We start from the raw sequence: 22564 nt of genomic DNA, 5'->3' as shown, positions 1-22564 counted from the left end.
CATCTTGCGGATGGAGGGGACGCTTCATCGCTGGTCATAACTAGGGGACGGGGATTCAGGGATAGCGTCCAATTTGGGGAGGGGAGGACACTTCATCGCTGGTCATAACTAGGGACGGGGATTCAGGGATAGCGTCCGGTTTAGGGAGGGGAGGGACGCTTCATCGCTGGTCATAACTAGAGGACGGGGATTCAGGGATAGCGTCCATCTTGTGGACGGAGGGAACGCTTCATCGCTGGTCATAACTAGGGGACGAGGGATTCAGGGATAGCGTCCATCTTGTGGATGGAGGGGACGCTTCATCGCTGGTCATAACTAGGGGATGGGGATTCAGGGATAGCGTCCCAGTTTGGGGAGGGACGGGACGCTTCATCGCTGGTCATAACTAGGGACAGGGATTCAGGGATAGCGTCCGGTTTGGGAGGAAGGAGGGCGCTTCATCGCTGGTCATAACTAGGGGACGGGGATTCAGGGATAGCGTCCGGTTTGGGGAGGAAGGGGAGGACGCTTCATCGCTGGTCATAACTAGAGGATGGGGATTCAGGGATAGCGTCCGGTTTGGGGAGGAAGGGAGGACGCTTCATCGCTGGTCATAACTAGGGGCGGGGATTCAGGGATAGCGTCCGGTTTGGGGAGGAAGGGAGGGCACGCTTCATCGCTGGTCATAACTAGGGGACAGGGATTCAGGGATAGCGTCCGGTTTGGGGAGGGAGGATGCTTCATTGGTGGTCATAACTAGGGACGGGGATTCAGGGATAGCGTCCGGTTTGGGGAGGAAGGGGAGGACGCTTCATCGCTGGTCATAACTAGGGGACGGGGATTCACGCCCAGCGTCCGGCTTCTCGCGGCTGAGTTCCTCCTCCATCCTTCCTCGCTCCTCGTTGCTTGCTCCTCCTCCTCCTCCTCGCACGATCCCGGCCAGCAGGGAGAGCCCACGCCGCGCTTCCCCCCGCCCCGCCGGCGCCACCGCAACCCCTCCCCTTCCCTCCCTCCGCTTCGCTTCCGATGACGACGACGGCCCGCTTTCTAACCCCTCCCCTCCCGTCTCTCGTCTCTCGTCTCTTCTCTCGCCCCATTTTGCAGATTTGCGGCAAGGTTCCCGGCTTTACGTCCACCCAGCGGCCTTTCCGGGGCCTTCCGCGGTAGACGAGACGGTCCCCCCCGCCCCTCTTACTCCTCCTACTAACTCCCTACTACAACCCCCGGCTTTCCTCCGGCTTTCCGTTACCAATCTCTCTCTCTCTCCCTTCTCGTTGCTCTGCAGGGCCGGATCCGGGGCAGGCACTGGGAGTGAGTCCCGCTTAGTGACCTGCCCCGACGCCCGCCTGCTCGCACCGCCCGCCCGCCCGCCTGCCCGCCTGCCTACTCGCTCGCTCGGGTCCCCCTTTCCGCGCAGGAGAAAGGTCCCCCTCCCTCTCCTCTCCTTCTCCCTCCTCGCCGCCACCGTAAAGGCCTCCGAAGCCGCTGCGCTTTTATGCCGGAAATCTCGCCGAGACGGAGCGGAACCTGCAGAACGACGGACGGACGGACAAACGGGGATCCCCGCCCCGCCCGGAGACGGAGGAGGGGGGTCCGAGGGACGCTTGGCTGTGGTGTTTTTTTTTTCCACCCCTCCCGCCGGCGCGGCCGCTACTCTTCGCTCTCGTTTTTGTCCTCCTCTTCCTCGCTTTCCCGCTCCCTCCCGCATGGAACTTTCTTCGTCTTCTTCCTCTTCTTCTCCGAGCGAAGCCGACGTCGTCTCCTCCTTCCGTCGGAGCTCGTCCATCTGGCACTGACCCCGCCCTGCCCCGCCGACCGGGTCCGGAGTGGACAGACGGGTGGAGGGGAGGGTGAGGACGGGCAGACGAGGAGCGCCTTCCGCTGCCGTTGGTGTTTGGTTCTGACTGTCCAATCGATTGTACTCCGTGATTTCTTGCGCGCGAATCCTTTCTCTCTCTCTATCTCTCTTTCTCTCTCTCGCTTTCTTTCTCTCTATTGTGCCGAAACGCCGTCACAAAGTGGACTGTACATCCCCGGCTTTATTTATGGACTCATTTATTTATTGGTGATGACTTTGATTCTTTTCTCTCTTCTCTCTCTCTCTCTCTCTCTCTCTTTTCTCCCTCTCACTTTGCCTCTCTTCTCTCTCCTTCTCTCCCTCTCTCCTCTCTCTTTCCTTCCCTCTCTTTCCCTCTATCTCTCTTGTTCCCTCCCTCTCTCCTCTCTCTCTTTCCCTCTTTCGCTTTCCCTCCCTTTCTCCTCTCTCTTCCTCTCTCCTCTCCCTCTCTCCCTCCCTCTCTCTTTGCCTCCTCTCTCCTCTTTCTCTTTCCTTCCCTCTCTCGTTCCCTCCCTCTCTCGTCTCTCTCTTTCCCTCCCCTCTCTCCCTCCCTCTCTCTTTCCTTCCCTCTCTTTCTCTTTCCCTCTCTCTTTCTCTCTCTTTTCCTCTCTTTTCTCTCTTTCCCTCCCTCTCTCGTTCCCTCTCTTCTCTCTCTTTCCCTCCCTCTCCCTCTCTCTTCCCCCTCTCTCTTTCCCCTCCCTCTCCTCCTCTCCCTCTCCTCTCCCTCTGTCTTCTCTCCCTTTCCCTCCTCTCTTCTCTCTTACCCTCCCTCCCTCTCTCTCTCTTTCCCCTGCCTCTCCCTTTCTCTCTCTTCCCTCCCTCTCTCCTCCTCCTCTCTCTCTCCCTCTTTCCCTCCCGCTCTCTCTCTCTCTCTCTCTCTCTCTTTCCCCTCTCTCTGTCTCTCTCTCTCTCCGCCCTCCGCCTCTTCCGAGTGTAAAGCAAAGCTGTTTCATGTCGATGCTTCTCTCTCTCTCTCTCTCTCTCTCTCTCTTTTTGTAAACCCCGACCTCCGCGACAACTTTGTAAAGTGCCACTTGTGTTTCGCCCAATAAAACGGTTGGACCGAGGAAGGCCCTGGTGCTGTTCTTTCCGGCTTTCGGCCCCTCCCTCCCACCCTACCCCCCGCCGTCGTACCCCCAAAACCCCACTCCCTTGGCCGCTGCTTTCTCGCACCCATCCCATCCCGCTCTCGTCGGCCTCTCGTCCCGTGGACTCATATCGCGTGGACGAGGGGTTGGAGTGTGTGTTTGTGTGTGTATGTCTTATCTGGGCTGTCCCGGGAAGACGAGAGGGGAGCGGGCGGGGTGGGTGGCTCCCTCCCCCGTTTCTCCCCCCATCCCCTCCCCACCACCGGCCCCTAACCTCCCCCACGCCCCGGGAGGGGGAGGGTGGGGCTTAACGCTCACCTGTCTCTTCCTTCTCTTCCAGTCTCGGAAAGGCCCCGAAATCGATCGGAAACCCCCCGAGAGTAAGGCGGACATGATTGGCAGTGGGCGGGCCATCCCCATTAAGCAGGTTGGCATTGCTCTCCCCTCCCTCTTCTCCTCCCCCCACCCCACCCCGGTCCTCCTCCAAACACCCTCCCCCCACCCGAGTTGGGGAGTCGCGGGGAGGGGCGTCTCGGCCGGTTTCTCCATGCGGTGTTGTTTGCGTTGTCCCGTCTGCGTTCGCCTCGGTGTGCGGTGCGCTCCGGCGGGTGACAAGGCCACGGCGGGCACCGTCGCCGATCCCCCCCCCCTTTCATCCTGCTTTGCTTTGCTTTCATGGAGGGGAGGGGAGGGGAAGGGAGGGGAGGGGGAGGCCCCGGCGGGCTGGGGTCTTTCGCCGTCCTGGACACACAGGAGGGAGGGAGGGAGGGGAAGAGACGGAGGAGGGGAGAGAGAGGGAGGAGGAGGAGAGGGAGAGGAGGAGGAGGGAGGGACAGAGACAGGGAGAGGGAGAGAAAGAGAGGAGGAGAGGAGGAGAGGGGAGGAAAAGAGACGGAGAGGGGAGAGAGAGGGAGGAAAGGGGCAGAGGAGGAGAGAGGGAGGAGAAAGGAGGGAGGAAAGAGGGAGGGAGGGAGGAGAGAGGGATGGAAAAGGAGAGACAGAGGAGGAGAGGGAGGGAAAGAGACGGAGAGGGGGAGAGAGAGGGAGGGAGGAAAGGGCAGAGGAGGAGAGAGGGAGGGAAAGGGAGGGGAAAGAAAGGGAGAGAGAGAGAGAGAGAGAGAGAGGAGGAGAGGAGGAAGAGACAGAGAAGGGAGAGGAGGAGAGCGGCCAGCCCTCCCTCCCCTCTCTTTCTTCTCTCTCCTCCCCTCCCGGTTGCGCTGTCCTCCATCCAAAGCGGGGGGACGGGGACGGGACGGACGAACTCCAGGGAACGGAGGGAGGGGGGAGTGGGATTTCGGAAGGGGAGCGGGGCGCTTGCGCGCGCTCCTCCCAAAGGGGGCCGAATCTTAGGGCCCTCCCCACCCCCGGTCCCGCATCCGCGGGGTGCCTGTGTGTGAGCGCGGGAGGGTATCTGTCCATCTATCTGCTCCCCCCACCCGGGCCAGAGCGGGTGGGGTTGGGGTTTAGATTGAGGGGGTCCCCCTCCCCTTCCTCCTCTTCCTCTTCTTCTTCCTCTTCCTCGTCTTCTTCTTCCTCCTCCTCACCTTCTTCCTCATCCTCATCCTCTTCCTCTTCTTTCTCCTCCTCTTCCTCTTCTTTTTCTTCTTCTTCCTCCTCTTCCTCTTCTTCCTCCTCTTCTTCTTCTTCTTCTTCCTCTTCCTCGTCTTTTTCTTCCTCCTCTTCCTCTTTTTCCTCCTCTTCTTCTTCTTCCTCCTCTTCCTCTTCTTCTTCTCCCTCCTCTTCCTCTTCTTCCTCCTCTTCTTCTTCTTCTTCCTCTTCCTCGTCTTTTTCTTCCTCCTCTTCCTCTTCTTCCTCCTCTTCTTCTTTTTCTTCCTCTTCCTCGTCTTCCTCCTCTTCCTCTTCTTCCTCCTCTTCTTCTTCTTCCTCCTCTTCCTCTTCTTCTTCTCCCTCCTCTTCCTCTTCTTCCTCCTCGTCTTCTTCTTCCTCCTCCTCTTCCTCCTCCCTCTACTCCCCTCCTCCTCCTCCTCTTCTCCCTCCTCCTCTTCTTCCTCCTCTTCCTCTTCTTCCTCCTCCTCCTCTTCCTCTTCTCCTTTGTCCTCCTCCTCCTCGTCTTCTTCTTCCTCCTCGTCTTCTTCCTCCTCCTCCTCTCCTTCTTCTTCTTCCTCTTCCCCTCTTCCTCTTCCTCCTCGGCAGGGAGGAGCGGGGGCTGAGCCCGGCGTCTTGCTGGGCGCTTAGATTACATTTAAATTGCCATTTGCATTTTCCCAATCAATCCGCGACTTTACAATTAAGTTTGGTGTTAAAATTCTCCCGGAGAAAGCGAGCGGGGAAGGGAGGCCTGGGAGGGGGTGGGGAGGGCGTAAGCGGTCCTGGGGGGGCCCTTGGCACTGCCTGCTTCATTACCCTGGATATTGCCGGCGCTGCCGACCGCCTGCCGCCTCCGCAAGGAAGGAAAGAGGAGGGGTGTGGGGCCGCTCTCCCCTCACCAACACCGGGAATTGGAGAAACGGCGGGGCGAGGGGGGGAGAGGAAGACAAGAGAAGAAACGGTGGGGAGGGGAGAGGAGGGGGGTCAAGGCTGAGCGGAGGGAGGAAGAGGAGGAGGGGGGCTCGCTCGGCCTTATGGGCTTGCAAGAAAAAGGAGGGACCCCCAAAGACCATCCTCCTTCCCCCCGTAATCGTTAACTTTCCCATCGTCCCGGAAAATGTCCCGTCCTCGATCACGCTGGCTTCTCGTCCCCTCCCTCCGCTCGATTCTGAGAGAGGGGGAGAGGAGGAGGAAGCCGAGGAGGGGGGCTCGCTCAGCCTTATGGGCCTGCAAGGAAAAGGAGGGACCCCCAAGACCATCATCCTTCCCCCCCATAATTGTTGGCGGGGTTCCCCTCGTCCCGTAAAAATCTCTCGCCTCTCCTTGATCACGCTGGCTCCTCGTCCCCTCCCTCCGCTCAATTCTCGGGGGAGGGGCTGTTTTGGGGACCCAAGAAACCCCCCCAGGTGCCATTTTTTGGGGGGGGAGGGGAGGGCCCCCCCTGCCAGCGGTTCTTCCCGCAAGGACGACGGGACAAACTCAGTCGGCGGGACGAGGGCCGGATTGGCGGGGAGAGAGAGGGAGGGTGTCGCGGCCTGGTCCGGTTTTGGGGGGCCGCTTTGGTGGGAGGGGTGGTTACACCTCCTCCCCTCCCCGCCACCCCGCGCACCGTTCGGCCGACCTAGCAGGGCTACTCCGTCTCCGGCGAGCGTCCGGATCCCGTTGAAATCCGGCGGACGATCCGGGATCCGTCCTGGAAAGAGGAGCCCCACATTTCGTTTCGGTGGGCGGGTTGAACGGGCGGGGGGAGAGAGAGAGCGTCTCCGCACGGACGCTGGGAAGTGGGTTGAACATCGTCGCAGGGAGGGGGTCCCTGTCTACCCAGGGCCGTGAGAAGAACCGGGGGGGGCCACGCCGGATCCAGCCCCGCCCTCTCCATCCTCCACGGAGCGACGGTCCCGAGGGAACTCGTATCCAGGACGGGAGAGGAAAGGAAGACGCAGCTCCCTGCTTGGACGACCACGTCTACGGCGCTGCAGTTGGAGGCCGGCTTCGATTTGGGCGGGGCGGTCGGGAAAAACAAGGCCGCCGTCCTCCGACGAAGCTCGCGAGAGCGCCCTTCAGAAGGGAGGGGAGGCGAGACGGGGACGGCGGATGCCGAGGTCCCGTACGAAAAGGCCGCCGCCCTCCCGCCGCGGCGCTTGAGAGCGCTCAGAAAGAAGGGAGGGCGGCGAGACGGTGGAGAAGGGCGAGGCCGAGGTCCCGTTGATTGTCCGCCGCTCTTCGTCCGCAGGGCGTCCTCCTGAAACGCAGCGGGAAGTCCCTCAACAAGGAGTGGAAGAAGAAGTACGTCACGCTCTGCGACAACGGCGTCCTGACCTACCACCCGAGCCTTCACGTGAGTCGGCGGGGTGCAGGGGGGGTTGGTGGCCCCTCTTTCCTCATTTCATTTTGCGACCCGATCAGGCGGCCTTGCCCGACGCCCGGCTGGGCCCGAGGACATTTTCCCTCAGCCCGTAAAAGCAGGGCGGGACGGCGCGGCGGTTACTTTCCCCCGTATCCTGTCCCCTCAGGTTGCTCGCCCCTCTGTCCTCGTTTCGTTTGCGACCCGAGCGGGTGGCCTTGCCCGATGCCTGGCTGGGCCCGAGGACATTTTCCCCTTGGCTCGTAAAAACGGCGGGACGGCACGGCGGCTACTTTCCCCCTGTATCCTGTCCACCCCGCCGCGCCGGAAGCGAGGAGAACGAAGGCTACGGGCCCCCGTCCCGATTTCGGATCTGCGTCCCGCCGAGGGTTACGCCGAGGCGCGGGCGGAGAGGCGACGGCTGGCATCGTGTCCCCCCCCACACCACCCGTCCCCCCCCACCCCGTTTCCCTTCTGCCGCCCCCGACGCCGCTCGCACAATCACCTTCTGTTAATTCTCTCCGCAACATCAATTAAATTGTTTGTGGAAGCTAATTGAATGTGGCTTAATCACACATCTTAATAGCTTTCCACGCGTTGAACTCGTCGTTAATTCCCGTCATAAAAGGAAATGAGAGAAGGGGCCTTTTGCCGTAATTAGCGAGGAGGCACCGGGGGAGAGAAGAAGAAAGAAGGAATCGGCGCGGTTTTGATGGCGCGGCAGTCCAATGCGGCAAGCCTCGCGTCGGGGGTGGATGACCGAGCCGAGGCGGCCTGGTCGCCGGAGCGCAACAACTACGACGAGGGTTTTTTTGCCGAGGGCAAGGGAAACCCCTCCCCGACACCGTCCTCCCTTGGTGGGGTATGGAGGGCGGGTGTCAGACTACGGAGGGGCGTTGTCGGAGTATGGAAGGGCCCATCGCGATGCGGAGCGGTGGGTGTTGGACTTAGGAAGGGCCCGTCGCGAGGCGGAGGAGGGTCGTCGGACTATAGAAGGGCCCATCGCGAGGCGGGGGCGTTGTCGGACTACGGAAGGGCCCGTCGCGAGGAGGGGCGGTGGTTGTTGGACTACGAAAGGGCCCGTCCCGTGGCGGAGAGGGGTCGTCGGACTACGGAAGGGCCCAGCGCATGGCGGAGGGGGTTTGTCCAACTACAGAAGGGCCCAGTGGATGGCGGAGGGGGTTTGTCCGAATACGGAAGGGCCCGGCGTGTGGCGGAGGAGGGTCGTCCGGACTACGGAAGGGCCTGGTGCGTGGCAGAGGGGGTCGTCAGACTTCGGAAGGGCCCGTCGTGAGGCAGGGCGGTGGGTGTCGGACTACGGAAGGGCCCGTCACGGCGCGGGAGCAACTTCTCGACCATCCTCCCACTGGAGACTGAGTCAAAACTGGGACCTGCGGGGAGGAAGGCGGAGCTCCAACTCCCCGGATCTTCCCTGAGGACGGGGATCTCGTCGAGGAAACGGAGGGAGGGATTCCCGGGACTCCGGGGTCCGTGTGCGAGGAAGACGCGAGGACTGAGTCCAACCTGTCTTCCCCTCCCTCCCTCCTCCCCTCCCCTCCCCTCCCCGCTAGGATTACATGCAGAACGTCCACGGGAAGGAGATCGATTTGCTGAGGACGACGGTGAAGGTGCCCGGGAAGAGGATGCCCCGCGCGGCGACGGCGGCCGGCGGCGGGACGGCTGTCCCCGGCGCCAGCCCCAAGACCAACGGCCTGGCGGCAAAGGAGAGGAGTGTCCTGGCCTTCCCCGGCGGATCCAGTAAGGGGAGGGTAGGAGGGAGAGGGGAAGGGGAAGCATACGGGCTGGGGGAGGGGAGGGGAGGGCGCAGGCCTGTCTGTGGCGCAGTCCTTTTCCTCCTCCTCCTCTTCTTCCTCCTTCTTTCTCTTGCTCCTCTTCTTCTTCTTCCTCTTTTTTTCTTCTTCTTCTTCTCCTTCTCCTCCTCCTCCTCCTCCTCCTTCTTCTTCTTCTCTGTTTCGTTCTACTTCTTCGTCTTCTTCTCTTCCTCCTCCTCCTCTTCTTCTTCTCTTCCTCTTCCTCCTCCTTCTTCCTTCCGCCTCCTCCTCCTTCTTCTTCTTGCTCCTCCTCTTCTTCTTCTTCTTCTTTTCCTCCTCCTCCTCCTCCTTTTTCTTCTTCTCCTTCTTCTTCTTCTTCTTCTTTTCCTCCTCCTCCTCCTCCTCCTTTTCTTCTTCTTCTCCTTCTTCCTCTTTCTCCTCCTTTTCTTCTTCTTCTTCTTCTTCTTCTTCTTCTCCTCCTCCTACTCCTTCTTCCTCTTCCTCCTCCTCCTTCTTCCTCTCCTCCTCCTCCTCCTTCTTCCTCTCCCTCCTCCTCCTCCTCTTCTTCCTCCTCCTCCTCTTCTTCTTCTTTTCTTCCTCTTCCTCCTCCTCCTTCTTCCTCTCCTCCTCCTCCTCCTCCTTCCTTCTTCTCTCCTCCTCCTCCTTCTTCCTCTCCTCCTCCTCCTTCTTCCTCTCCGCCTCCTCCTCCTCTTCTTCCTCCTCCTCCTCTTCTTCTTCTTCATCTCTTCCTCCTCCTCCTCTTCTTCTTCTCTTCCTCTTCCTCCTCCTCCTCCTCCTCCTCCTCCTTCTTCCTCTCCTCCTCCTCCTTCTTCCTCTCCGCCTCCTCCTCCTTCTTCTTCTTGCTCCTCTTCTTCTTCTTCTTTTCCTCCTCCTCCTCCTCCTTTTTCTTTTTCTCCTTCTTCTTCTTCTTCTTCTTTTCCTCCTCCTCCTCCTCCTCCTCCTTTTCTTCTTCTTCTCCTTCTTCCTCTTGCTCCTCCTTTTCTTCTTCTTCTTCTTCTTCTTCTTCTTCTTCTTCTTCTTCTTCTTCTTCTTCTTCTTCTTCTTCTTCTTCTTCTTCTCCTCCTCCTACTCCTTCTCCGTTTCGTTCTTCTTCGTCTTCTCCTCCTCCTCTTCCTCCTTCTCCTCCTCCTCTTCCTCCTCTTTTTCTTCTTCTTCTTCTCCTCCTCCTCCTCCTCCTTCTTCTTCTCTGTTTCGTTCTACTTCTTCGTCTTCTTCTTCTCCTTCTCCTCTTCTTCCTCCTCCTCCTCTTCTTCTTCTTCTTCTCTTCCTCCTCTTCCTCTTCTTCTTCTCTTCCTCTTCCTCCTCCTCCTCCTTCTTCCTCTCCTCCTCCTCCTCCTCCTTCCTCTTGCTCCTCCTCTTCTTCTTCTTCTCTTCCTCCTCCTCCTCCTCCTTCTTCTTCCTCTCCTCCTCCTCCTTCTTCTTCCTCTCCTCCTCCTCCTCCTTCTTCCTCTTGCTCCTCCTCTTCTTCTTCTTTTCTTCCTCCTCCTCCTCCTTTTTCTTCTTCTCCTTCTTCTTCTTCTTCTTCTTCTTTTCCTCCTCCTCCTCCTCCTCCTTTTCTTTTTTCTTCTTCTTCTTCTTCTTCTTCTTCTTCTTCTTCTTCTTCTTCTTCTTCTTCTTCTTCTTCTTCTTCTTCTTCTTCTTCGTCTTCTCCTTCTTCTCCTTCTCCTCTTCTTCCTCCTCCTCTTCTTCTCCTTCTTCCTCTTGCTCCTCTTCTTCTTCTTCTTCTTCTCCTCCTCCTCCTCCTCCTATTTCTCCTCCTTCTCCCCTCTTGCTCTTCTTCTTCTTTTTCTTCTCCCCCTCCTCCTCCTCCTCCTCCCCCTCCTCCTCCTCCGTCGGCCCTAATGGGATCTGAATGGAGGCGGCGGTGGAGGGAAAAAAAGGCAGGAGGAGGAGGAGGCGACGGCGGAGCGCCGCGATTAACGGCGTTCCGTGTCTAATTAAATGCAAATCACCAGCATTAAATCCCCATTACGGCGGAGCATCGGCGCAAGGCCTCGGAAGTTGGGAAGTTGGAGGAGGAAGGAGGAGGAGGAGGAGATTTCACGGGTGCGTCCGCGGCCCGATCTTTCTCGTCCGGCCCGGAGCGCTCTCTCCCCTCTCGGAGCACCAGATCGAGTCACCGTTCGACCTCTTCGGTTATCCCTTTCCCCCTCCCCTCCCCGGGGACCCCTCCCTCTCTCCTCGTCCACTTTCCTCGTTCTCCGGGTCGCGCGCCGAGCGGCCTCCGTCGGGGGCTTTGATCTCCTCGTTCTCCGGGTCGCGCGCCGAGCTCGCTCCGTTGGGAGTTTTGTTTTTATCCCCGGCGGACGCTTAGTCCTTTTTTCGGGTCGTAACGAAAAAAAGGACGTCGGGAAATCGGCAGGGCGACGGGACACGGGGAGGGGAGGGGCGGGGAGGAATCACCTTTTGGGCTCTCTCCGCTTCTCTCTCACACACACACACCCTCTCCGTACCCCGCTAAGCCTCGTCCCATCCGGTTTTGGGGACGGAGGAGGAGGTCGGAGGTTGCTTCTCGCGGGAAGGTCTCCGGACGAGCCCGAGTGTGAACAAAAAACACACACACAGAGACACCCCGTCCTTTCCGAGGGGCAGCTCCCTCCATATGCGCCCCCGCCCCGCCGTCGTCCCTGCCCCGCCCGCTGTGCTCTTGTCACGTCGGGGCCCCGCGTGGATGTTAACATCTCATTATCTTTGTTACTGTAATTACATTATCCGCTGCTTTTATGCAGGATGATCCTCCGAGGACTAATTGATGGGTCCATGTTTAATTCATTAATCATTAGCATCAAATTCGACAATTACAGTGCACACTGATTGTGGAATTTGAAATGTAATGAGGGGAGAATTAACAAAGCTTACGGCGGGCCCCAGGTCTTCTCCTCGCTCGCTCGTTTGCTCGCTCGTTCGCTCGTTCATGGGAGTCGGCGGCAGCGGCGGCACGACGGGGGTGATGACATTGAAGCGGGGCAGGAATTGGGGAGGGGCAGAGCCCTCTGGTGCACGGGGAGGGGAGTTGCTCCCTAATGCACCCCCGCACCACGCCCAGACGCCCCCCTCCTCGCGTCCGTTTTGGCCGGGCCGAGCGGGATGACGTCCGGTTTGTCCACCCCGGACGGGGACTGAGTCAGAACCTCACCCCTTCGTTCCACCATTCCTCCCGGATGGGGGTTTGGTGGGGGGGGTTCTGTACCCCGCCACTGCACGCCCCGCGTCCCCTGCCCGCCCGTGCGGCCTCCGCTCTGGGCCTGGGTTAGGAAGGAAGAGAAAAGTTTCCGGCCGGCGGCGAAAGTTCCGGCACTCCCAACGCAGCCGGCAAAAAGGTTCTCTCACCTTTTGGGTTCTCGGGGTTAGCGGCCTTGGGCTCTTTCTCCGGGGACAGGCGCCAGCAGCTCGGCTTGAACCCGGGTCTGTCGGTTGGTCGGTCTCTCTCTTTCTCTCTTTCTCCCTCTCTCTCTCTTTCCTTCCCATTAATCAGACCCTCCTCTCTTTCTCTCCCTCCCTCCTTCTTTTTCTCTTTCTCCCTCTCTCTTCCTCACTCATTTTCTCTTTCTCCATCTCTTTCTCTCTCTCTTCCTCTCCTTTTTTTCTCTTTCTCCATCTCTTTCTCTGTCTTTCTTTTTCTCTTTCTCTCTTTCACCATCTCTTTCTCCCTCTCTCTCTCTTTTCTTCCCATTAATCAGGCCCTCCTCTCTTTCTCCCTCTCTCTCCCTCACTCTTTCTCTCTTTCTCCATCTCTTTCTCTGCTCTCTTTCTCTCTCTCTTTCCTTCCTCTCCCACTACTCAGACCCTCGCTCTCTCCCTCTCCCTCTCCCTCCCTCCCTCCCTCCTTCCTCTTCCCCTAATCAGACCCCGTTCTCCTTTCGGTCTCTCAACCACTCACTCTTCCCTTCCTCTTCTACTAATCACATACCCCCCTCTGTCTATCTCTCTCTCTCTCCCTCTTTCTCTCTCCCTCTTTCCTTCCTTCCTCCCTCCTTCCTTCCTTCCTCCCTCCCTCCCTCCTTCCTTCCTTCCTGCCTCCCTCCCTCCTTCCTCCTCCTCCCTTCTTTCTTCCTTCCATCACGTTCCTTCCTTCCTTCGTTTCCTTCCTTCCTCCCTCCCTCCCTCCCTCCTTCGCTCCTCCGCCCTTCTTTCTTCCTTCCATCACCTTCCTTCCTTCCTTCCTCCCTCCCTCCCTCCCTCCTTCGCTCCTCCGCCCTTCTTTCTTCCTTCCATCACGTTCCTTCCTTCCTTCCTTCCTTCCTCCCTCCCTCCCTCCCTCCCTCCTTCGCTCCTCCGCCCTTCTTTCTTCCTTCCATCACCTTCCTTCCTTCCTTCCTTCCTTCCTTCCTTCCTTCCTTCCTTCCTCCCTCCCTCCCTCCTTCGCTCCTCCGCCCTTCTTTCTTCCTTCCATCACCTTCCTTCCTTCCTTTCCTTCCTTTCCTTCCTTCCTGCCTCCCTCCCTCCCTCCCTCCTTCGCTCCTCCGCCCTTCTTTCTTCCTTCCATCACCTTCCTTCCTTCCTTTCCTTCCTTTCCTTCCTTCCTGCCTCCCTCCCTCCCTCCCTCCTTCGCTCCTCCGCCCCCTTCTTTCTTCCTTCCATCACCTTCCTTCCTTCCTTTCCTTCCTTTCCTTCCTTCCTTCCTCCCTCCCTCCCTCCCTCCTTCGCTCCTCCGCCCTTCTTTCTTCCTTCCATCACCTTCGTTCCTTCGTTTCTTCCTTCCTTCCTTTCCTTCCTTCCTTTCCTTCCTTCCTTCCTTCCTTCCTTCCTCGCCTTCGAGATTCCAAAAGACTGAGCCAACCGGTTCTCCCGCCTAGTGGCTGGGAGGCCGTGGCCATGCGGGGGCGTCGCCTTAGCCGGCCTCCTGCACCACCCCCTCCCAGGCCCTCGGGGCTTACCTGGGCCTCCAAAACGGGGCCCCCGCCGGGGACGCCGGGGTGACCGTCCAAACGAATGCGGTTGACCCAACCAGGCGTCCGAATTCACGGCAACCGCTTCGTCCAAACCGGCATGAACCGCGCCGAATCCCAGCCTCCCCGTCACCGCGTCGTCTTCCACGGACGGACGGGCGGGTTTGTGTCTGGGCGGTGTGGCAGTTCAAAAAGGCCAGAGGGGGGCACCCAAGCGTCGTCCCCCCCGCCCCACCCCGGGTCTGTCTCACGGGCCCCACCCCACCCGTCGACCCAACCACCCGCGAGGACCCTCCGGCCTAGGGCGGAAGGGACTCCGGCGCGCGTCTCCAGGCCCGGCCCGTTGTGGTTTCGCTTGCACGGGGGTCCCCGGAGGTCACCGCACCCAGAGGGTGCTGGCTAATGTCCGGCGTGGGGATTCGGATTCGGGCGCCGCTTCGGCGCCGTCCGGTGCTTGGGACGCCTCTCCTCAAGCCAAGGCTCCTCCATTGCTTCTTTCTCGCCTCCCGTAGCGTTGGGGGTGCGGCTGGCGGTGGGGTACCGCTTGCCCCGATGGAGGGGGCTTTGCCCAGGGGAAGGGGGCTCCTGTTCACCTCCGCTGGGGGAGCCCCGAAAGGCAGCCCCCCTCCCCCTTGATGGCCTCTGGAGGGCCCCGGGGAATGGAGGATCGATCCAATTCCCCTTTTCCATCTTTTAGAAGGGGCTACAAGAGGGGGGAGCTTCTCTCTCCCCCCCCCACTCAGCCTGCTGGGTCCTTCCCTCTCTTTTGTCGTCACACACACACCCAAAGACACTTTTCTGGGGCACCTGGAGGCAATCTAGCCCCATTGGGGTCCTTTTCGGTCCCCCTCGGTGAGCGGCTTACGGGAAGCATCCCCCTCCCCGGTATCGAAACTGGGCCGTTGCGGAGATGATGCGGGGGAATGCTGATTTTGGGGTGGGGGGTGGGAGGGAATCTTGGCCAAGGGCTGTTTGGGCCAGGACAGCAGCCCAAGAAAGACAGAGAGAGAGAGAGAGAGAGAGAGAGAAAGAAAAGAGGGAGAGAGAGAAAGAGAGACAGAAAGAGAGAGGGAGAGAGAAAGAAAAGAGACAGAGAGAGAAAAAGAGAGACAGAGAGAGAGAGGGAGACAGAAAGAGAGATAGAGGAGAGAGAAAGAGAGAGAGAGAGAGAGGGAGAAAGATGGGGAGAGAGAAAGAGAGAAAAAGAGAAAGGGAGAAAGAGATGGGGAGAGAGAAAGAGAAAGAGAAAAAAAAGAGAGAGAGAGATGGGGAGACAGAAAGAGAGAGGAAGAGATGAGGAGAGGGAGAGAGAGAATGAGAGAGAGGAAGAGGGAAAGAGAGAGAAAGATATGAAAAAGAGAAAGAAAGAGATGGGGAGAAAGAGAAAGAAAAGAGACAGAGAGAGAAAAAGAGAGACAGAGAGAGAGAGGGAGACAGAAAGAGAGATAGAGGGAGAGAGAAAGAGAGAGAGAAAGAGAGAGAGGAGAAAGATGGGAGAGAGAAAGAGAGAGAAAAAGAGAGAAAGGGAGAAAGAGATGGGGAGAGAGAAAGAGAAAGAGAGAAAAAGAGAGAGAGAGATGGGAGACAGAAAGAGAGAGGAAGAGATGAGAGGAGAGAGAGAATGAGAGAGAGGAAGAGGGAAAGAGAGAGAAAGATATGAAAAAGAGAAAGAAAGAGATGGGGAGAGAGAAAGACAGAGAGAGAGAGAGAGAGAGAGAAAGAGATGGGGAGAGAGAAAGAGAAAGACAGAAAGAGAGAAAAAGAGGAGAGAGAGAAAAAGAGAGAGAGAGAGAGACAGAGAAAAGAGAGAGGGGGAGGGAGACAGAAAGAGAGAGAGAGAAAAGAGAGACAGACGGAGAGAAAGAGAAAGACAGAAAAGAGACACAGAGAGAGAAAGAGATGGGGAGAGAAAGAGAGACAGAGAGAAAAAGAAAGAGAGAGAGGGAGGAAGATGGGGAGAGAGAAAGAGAGAGAAAGAGAAAAGAGAAAGAGATGGGGAGAGGGAGAGGGAGAGGGAGAAAGAGAGAGGAAGAGGGAAAGAGAGAGAAAGAAAAAGAAAACGAGAAAGAGAGAGGAAGAGAGAAAAAGGAGAAAGAGATGGAGAGAAAGAGAGAGAAAAGAGAGAGAGAAAGAAAAAGAGAGAGAGAAAGAGATGGAGAGAGAGAGAGAGACCGATGGGGAGCCGGAGAGCTAATTAGCCTTCGGAGCCTGTCTTGTAAATTAAGGGCTAATTAGAGGCAGAGTCGGTGTCATGGGTTTACACATGTTTTTGCCGGCGCTTGAACCTTGGATCGGGGAGGGGAGGGCAGGGCCCTGGCAGTGGCCAGCGGAGCAAGTTGATGCAGCCTTGGCAACCAGGCCGGCTGAGGGGGAGGGAGGGGAGGAAGGGGGCAGGCTGAGAGGGCCTGGAGGGGAGGTTTTCCCCCCTCCTCTCCCCCTTCCTCCTCCCTTACACCTGCTGGCGAGGTTTGGGGATACACACACGCAGAGACAATCCTCCGCAGAGGGAGAAGGTCGAGGACCTCGGCCAATTGGAGCGGGCGAGGGTCTCGGCCCGTCCTCCTCGAATAGGCCCCACCAGATTTGGGGAGGGGGGAAAGGGAAGGAGAGAGGGAGGGGCCCTCATCCTCCTTTCTAAGCCGCAGGCCCCAACCCCTCCCCGGGTTTGTCGGCTGGGCCTCGTTCCCCCGTCTCCCCCCGGCGATAGGCACAGCAGTGCCATTTGGGGCACCCGTCTCCTCGATCCGGTCAGAAGGAACCGAGTTCAGGAGGGTCCTGGGAGGTCATTGAGTCCAACCCCACCTCCTACCGGGCCGCCCAAGTGGGGCCACCCTACCCCGTTTCTGTTTATGGTTATTAGTAATAGTATTGGTATTAGTTTTAGGGTTGTTAGCATGAGTGTTTTTAGGATTAGCACGATCAAAACGAATTTTCTTTGCCAAAGAGGAGAAAAAGGCAAACGTGCCGAAATAAAAAAATAAATAGCCAACGTACAAATTAAAAGAATAAACACGTTTCTTTCGATTACATTTGATATTCGGTTCGATAGTTCATCGCAAACGATCATAAATAATAACGGGCAAGTAGTCCTTATCTCTTCTAAGTTACATATTAATTAATAACACCTATTACTAGCGGATTGGACCTATATTATTTCGTTAATAAAATCCTTCATGTAGCAGGAAAGGAGATGGAAACTATTATTTTATACATTCAACATACACAATTTATATTTAATATAGTTCCAGGCTTTGTTTATTTTGCGCAGTCTTTTATTTTGGGGGCCGTTTCTACCCATTTGTACCTTTTATCCCAGATAATAACCAGGGAATCATCCTTCCCGTTTAATTTGAGCGTAAGCCTCTCCCATTTCGGCCCATTCCTAATTTTGTGGGGAAATAATAATGTGTATCGGTGGTATGTTGCGGCCTTTTACGTCCAAGACCGACCGCGGCGGTCCGGTCTCTCCTTGGATTGACGCTCCCGTAATGTCCGAAGAGAAACGTTCGGCTCCAAACGCCGAGCACCCTGGTCGGACTGTACGATCTCTTCGTCGTGGCGACTCGTCCTGGTCTTGGAATCGGCCCCCGATTCCAAGTGGTGACTCGTCCTGGTCTTGGAATCGGCCCCCGATTCCTCCTTTCGTCCGTGTGTGGATGCAAAGTGGGATGCCCGCAATCTGGCCAGGAAGGAGACGAGGGAGGGGGGGATTTTGCTAAGCAAGAAGGCCTCTTTCCAGGCTGAGCGCCGCCTCGGTGGGGCGTCCGGTAGGGCCAAGCCGCTCATCCCGATTCTCCCGCCTTCCTTCCAGGTACTCCTCACTCCGCCAGCACCACCTCTCTCCACTCGGAGCGCTCCGGCAGCGGCACCAACCTGGGCGCCTTCATCTTGAAGCCGGAAGGCAGCGGCATTCACCAGCGGTCCTACTCGGTCTCCAGCGCCGACCAGTGGAGCGAAGCGGTGGCCACGCCCGGCGCGGGTGAGTGTGGCGCGCAGGCCCTCGGCGGGGATTTAGAGGTGCCGGTGGACGGCGCGGCGGGAGGGGGGAGTTACACGAAGGCCCGTCTTGAGTGACAGCAGTTCGAAAGGCGCGCCGGCGCCCTTCTCTTGGCTGACCCTTCGCCCGGCGGTGTCGCAGCCATTTGGGGGGAGGAAGCGCGCGAAGCATCGGAACAACCGCCCACTTTCGGCTCACATTCCCGGTGAGGACGACCCAGCGGACGGTCAATGGGGCGGCGTGCGAATCCGGCCGAGCCACAAAAAGACAGGGAATGTGGGACAGACGAGGGCGGCTCGGTGACCAAGGGATCGTCGGAACAACCGGTCCGCGTGAACCAGGGTGAAACCGTTAGCCGCACCACCGTTTGCCACGGGCATTGTCCACGGCGTTTTTTCTCCACCGTCCCCACGAGGATCCCATAAAACGGGGAGGGATATCTTCTCTGGCATTCGTAGAGGGGGGAGAGGGGAGGTTAGCTGTGTCCACCGCCAACCCCCCGTCCAAACTCAGGGCAGCCGGGCTGATCTCTCTGGCGTTACCTCCCGGCGGTGGAGTCGAAGAGCCAACCCCCCTCTCTCGCTTGCCGCCGTTGCCTCGCCCGCCTCCCTTCCTTCCCTCCCCCGTTTCGGGACAGTTGAGTGAATTAAAATAATTCATCCATTTCCCAACGCAGCCACTTTGCCGAAATTGGAAAATAAATGCTTTCTGGGCGGCATCCATCACTCGCCGCTTCCTGGCTCGGGCCGGGCGCCGTTCGGAAAGAAAGACGCCGTTAAACGCCCATCAAGAGAGAAAGCCGTCGTTCTCATTAGCGCGCCGGCCGCCCCTCCCCTCTCGCTCCCTTCCCTCCCCTCCCTCCTTCTCCTTCTCCCAGGGGCTTTCGCAGTTTAAAGAGAGCCTCTTTATGATCATTACCGGCGTCCGACTGCGCCGCCGCCATTTGCAGCCGGGGGTGGCTCCTCATTTGTAACTGTGAAAAACTATCAATTTCAGCGCGCCCAGCGCAGCGCCGCCATCATTGGCCCATCAGCTCCCTGCTGGAAGCGAATTAATCAGACTGTTACTGCTGATGGGGCAGAGCGCGAGGGCGAAAGGGAGCGGGCGGCAAGCGGCGGCATCGGCGTCGGAAGGCAACCAACGAGCTGGAGCAGGATTTGGGGGGTCGTTTTTCGGGAGTGCCTGTCCTGCTCCGACGAGAGGACGGAGCCTGGCGCTGGCCGGAGAGAGAGAGAGAGAGTCCCCCACCTACGGGGACCAGACGGCGCCCCGCCTGTGCCGGGCGTTGACTGCTAACCGTTCTCCTAACCCTTTAACCCCGCCACCCGTTTATCTGGAGCTCGCTGCTAAGTGGGGTTCGGGGTCTCGGAAAGGGTGGACGGACGGAGAGACAGTTTGAATCGAAGTGTCATTCCCGTCCCGCCTGCTGCCACCGCCGCCGTGAGGCCAAAAGCTTGGTGGACGGTCACCCCTTAGGCGGGGGGACAGTTGACTGGCACACGCACACCGCACGCACACACACACACCCCGAACCCTGCGGAGTCGTCTACGCGGCTCCGTGGACGCTCTCCGCGTCCACTCGCACGCCCCAGGAGCCTACCCCACTTAGGGTTCGTGGGACCGGGCCAGCCTCCCTTCCCCTCCCCACCCCCTGGGGAGTTCTGCCCCCATCTAAGCCCCCTCTGGGTGCTCGGAGCAGATCAAAGGTCGTCCCGTGAGTCCGCACTGCGACAGAGTCAAAACCCAACGTCTGCTCCGCCGCCTTTTTGGGAAGGCACGGACGTCGCTCTCCGTCGCCACTCGCCCGCCCCGTGGGAGCCTCCCCCACTTAGGGTTCGTGGGACCGGGCCAGCCTCCCTTCCCCTCCCCACCCCCTGGGGGGTTCTGCCCCCATCTAAGCCCCCCTCTGGGTGCTCGGAGCAGATCAAAGGTCGTCCCGTAGTCCGCACTGCGACGGAGTCAAAACCCAACGTCTGCTCCGCCGCCTTTTGGGAAGGCACAGACGTCGCTCTCCGTTGCCACTCGCCCGCCCCGTGGGGCCTCCCCCACTTAGGGTTCGCGGGGCCAGGCCAGCCTCCCTTCCCCTCCCCTCCCCCGGGGTTCTCCACCCGTCTAGGCCCCCCTCTGAGTGCTCAGAGCAGATCAAAGGTCGCCTCGTAGTCCGCACTGCGACGGAGTCAAAACCCGACGTCCACTCCTCCACGTCGCCGGGCACGGGGGTGGACAGGGTTGGGGAGTGGGGAGGGGAAGGATGGTGCTGGCTTTCCCCTCCCCCTCTTCCCTGGGAGGGGGTGTTGCTCCGGGAAGGGGGGAGGGTCGGCGCCCTGGGTCCTCTCGTCCGCGACAGGGCGGCTGATTGGAGACACTTGGTCTCTTCTCGGCGCCTGGCAGTGAATGTCAGTGCTCTGATTTTTTGTTGCCGGTCTCTAATGAAATTTGACATTTAATGGCAGAGAGAGCCGGCGCGCAGGCAGGTGTGTGTGTGTGTGCGTGTGTGTGTGCGAGGGAGGGTGTGACGGAGCTTGATTAGTGCACTCTAATTGACAGTAATTAGCCAGCTCCCTGATTGTTTCTAATTCTGCTATTAATTGCAAGGAACGGGGATGATTGAGGATAAATTTGGCGCATGGCAGATAGGCGACGTGTCCTCGCCGGGCGCGGGCGGCGGCGGGGGGGCTTGCCAGAGGCCCAGGTCCCGGCCTGGCAAGTGGGAGGCCTTGTGGCGGGACCTGGATCCTGACCTTTGGCCTCCCCTCCCTTTCCCTCTCTCTCTCTCTCTTTCTCTTTCTCGCTCTCTTTTTCTCTCTCTTTCGCTCTTTCTTTCTCGCTCTTTCTCTCTCTCGCTCTCTCTTTCTCTTTCTCATTCTTTCTTTCTCTCTCTCTTTCTCTCTTTCTCTCTCTCTCTCTCTTTCTCTCTCCCTCTTTCTCGCTCTCTCTTTCTCACTCTCTCTTTCTCGCTCTCTCTTTCTCTCTCTTTCTCGCTCTCTTTTTCTCTCTTTTTCTTGCTCTCTTTCTCTCTCGCTCTCTTTCTCGTTCTCTCACTCTCTCTTTCTTGCTCTCTCTCGCTCTCTTTCTCTCTCTCTTTCTCTCTCTTTCTCTCCCTCTCTTTCTCTCTCTCCCTCTCTCTCTTTCTCTCCCTCTTTCTCTTTTTCTCTCTCTCTTTCTCGCTCTCTCTCTTTTTCTCTCTCTTTCTTTCTCTCGTTCTCTTTCTCGTTCTCTCGCTCTCTGTTTCTTGCTCTCTCTTTCTCTCTTTCTCTCTCCCTCTCTGTCTTTCTTTCTCTGTCTTTCTCTTTCTCTACGCTCTCTCGCTCTCTCGCTCTCTTTCTCGTTCTCGCTCCCTCTTTCTTGCTCTCTCTTGCTCTCTCTCTCTCTCTCTCTTTCTCTCTCTCTCTCTTTCTCTCTCTCTCTTTCTCTCCCCCCCTCAGCCAACGGCACCGGCGAGTCCCTCACGTCCAGCCCCAACGTCTCCAGCACCGCCAGCCCCAAGCTGGAGCCGCCGCCTTCCCCTCATGCCAACCGGAAGAAACACCGTCGGAAAAAAAGCACCGGGACGGGACGGCCCGACGGGGCCGGCAGTGTGGCGGAAGGTGAGCGCTCGGCCGAGGGAGACGGTCGGGGCGTCACCGTCGGCCCGGGGAGGGGGCGGGGTGTCCTTCCTTCGGGTCGGGGGGCGGGGGAGCCTTCCGGGTTGGTACCCCGGGTTGGGGGAGGAGAAGCGAGCGGGCGGGGAGGAGCGGCCCTCCCCTTCTTTTTTGGGGGGTGAGGCTAATCCGAGGGAGGGGCGATGAACCTTCTCGGCTCTGACGGGCCGTAAATCACAACACACACACACATACACAACCCGCGTACACATATATACACCCCCCTCCGGCTCTTCCCGTAAGGCAGGTTTGGAAAGCCGCCGGGATTTGGGGAGAGGGGGGTTTGGGGGGGGACCAGGGAGGAGGAGGAGGGGGAGGACCAGGCCAAACAGGTTCCCGGCCCCTCCACCTCTATCCGCGTTCCTCCCACCCGCTGTCCTCGGCCGGCTCTTCCCGCCACGGATCCTCTCGCCGGCGGAGGTGGAGGAAGGGGTCTCTTGTTGTTCTCTCCCCCTCCTCCTCCTCCCCGGGCCCCTCCCCTCTCCCACGCCAGGGGGAGGGGAGGGGAAGGGAGAGGCGGGGCTCCCCCCTCCCCGCAACTAATACAGGTTGCCGAATATTGGGTGTAATGAGCTGCAAAATGAGGCGTCAGCCGAGCGAGGTTAACGAATGAGCTCCGGCAGAAGGGAGCCTCCCCCTCCCTTCCCTCGGCGGAGTTGGCGGAGTTCCTCGTCGTGCCGGGGATGGGCGGGGGGGGTTGCCCTCCCTTCCCTCCCCCCGCCCGGCTCCCCCCATCCAGGGCAGCGGGGAAGGGAACGCCGAAGAACGGGGGGGGGCGGAGGCCGCGGTCGCTCACGTCCCTCGGCGCTCCGCGGAGCTTCCCTCCGGGAGTCATCGGGAGACGCACAGACAGGACTGGTTCCTCTCCTCCTGCTGCCACCATCGTCCACGGCCACATCTAGGGAGGACGGGGCACGGGGGAGGAGTTGGCTGGCGGGTGTCAAGTCCCCGAGTTGCCCCCCACCTCTCTCTCCGCCCGTCGCATCTCCCGTCGAAGGACGACGCCAAGCTGCCTCTAATTTCTCGGTCGGTCGGTCAGCGAGCTAATGAGTTTGGAAGGAGGGGAGGACCTCACACCGTCCCACACCCCCATGGGACCCCCAGGAATGCGGCGGGGGAGGACCGCGCGGCGGAGCTCAGCGCAGCTCACCCCACCCCTCCCCAAACCCACCCGCTATGTCGACTGGCCTTCGCAACGGTCGGGGCGGGGGGGACAATCAAGCGAGGGTGTCGCAGGATACACACAACGGGGACTGAAGTGGGCTCGGGTGGAGGGAGGGGACGCTCCGGGGAGGGAGAGGAAGACCGGGGGACACGGAGGGGAAAAGGGGGGAGCGGATGGATGACCTCACGGTCTTCTCCCATCTCCCCGTCGGAAAGTCTCGGAATCCATCCGGCTGGGCCTTTTGGTGTCTTGGCGGGGCTCTCGGGTGAAAAAATGTAGGGAA

At 59.0% G+C, this 22564-nt stretch overlaps 1 protein-coding gene across 1 annotated transcript in view; it reads left to right on the top strand.

The window, feature by feature from the left end:
• Positions 1–22564, top strand: part of AGAP3 (ArfGAP with GTPase domain, ankyrin repeat and PH domain 3) — a 38120-nt gene that overhangs the window by 9955 nt on the left and 5601 nt on the right. Inside the window, 5 exon segments of the mRNA XM_087919135.1 lie at positions 3245–3331; positions 6686–6790; positions 8368–8554; positions 17290–17457; positions 20901–21062. Of these exon segments, the coding sequence (XP_087775261.1) occupies positions 3245–3331; positions 6686–6790; positions 8368–8554; positions 17290–17457; positions 20901–21062 (709 nt within the window).

This window comes from Pseudonaja textilis, unplaced genomic scaffold, assembly GCF_049901715.1.
Source record: "Pseudonaja textilis isolate UNSWEBS1 unplaced genomic scaffold, rPseTex1.2 PTEXSCF27, whole genome shotgun sequence".
Lineage (NCBI taxonomy): Eukaryota > Metazoa > Chordata > Lepidosauria > Squamata > Elapidae > Pseudonaja > Pseudonaja textilis.
The sequence above is the reverse complement of the archived record's forward strand: the minus strand, read 5'-3'. Positions and strand labels throughout refer to the sequence as shown.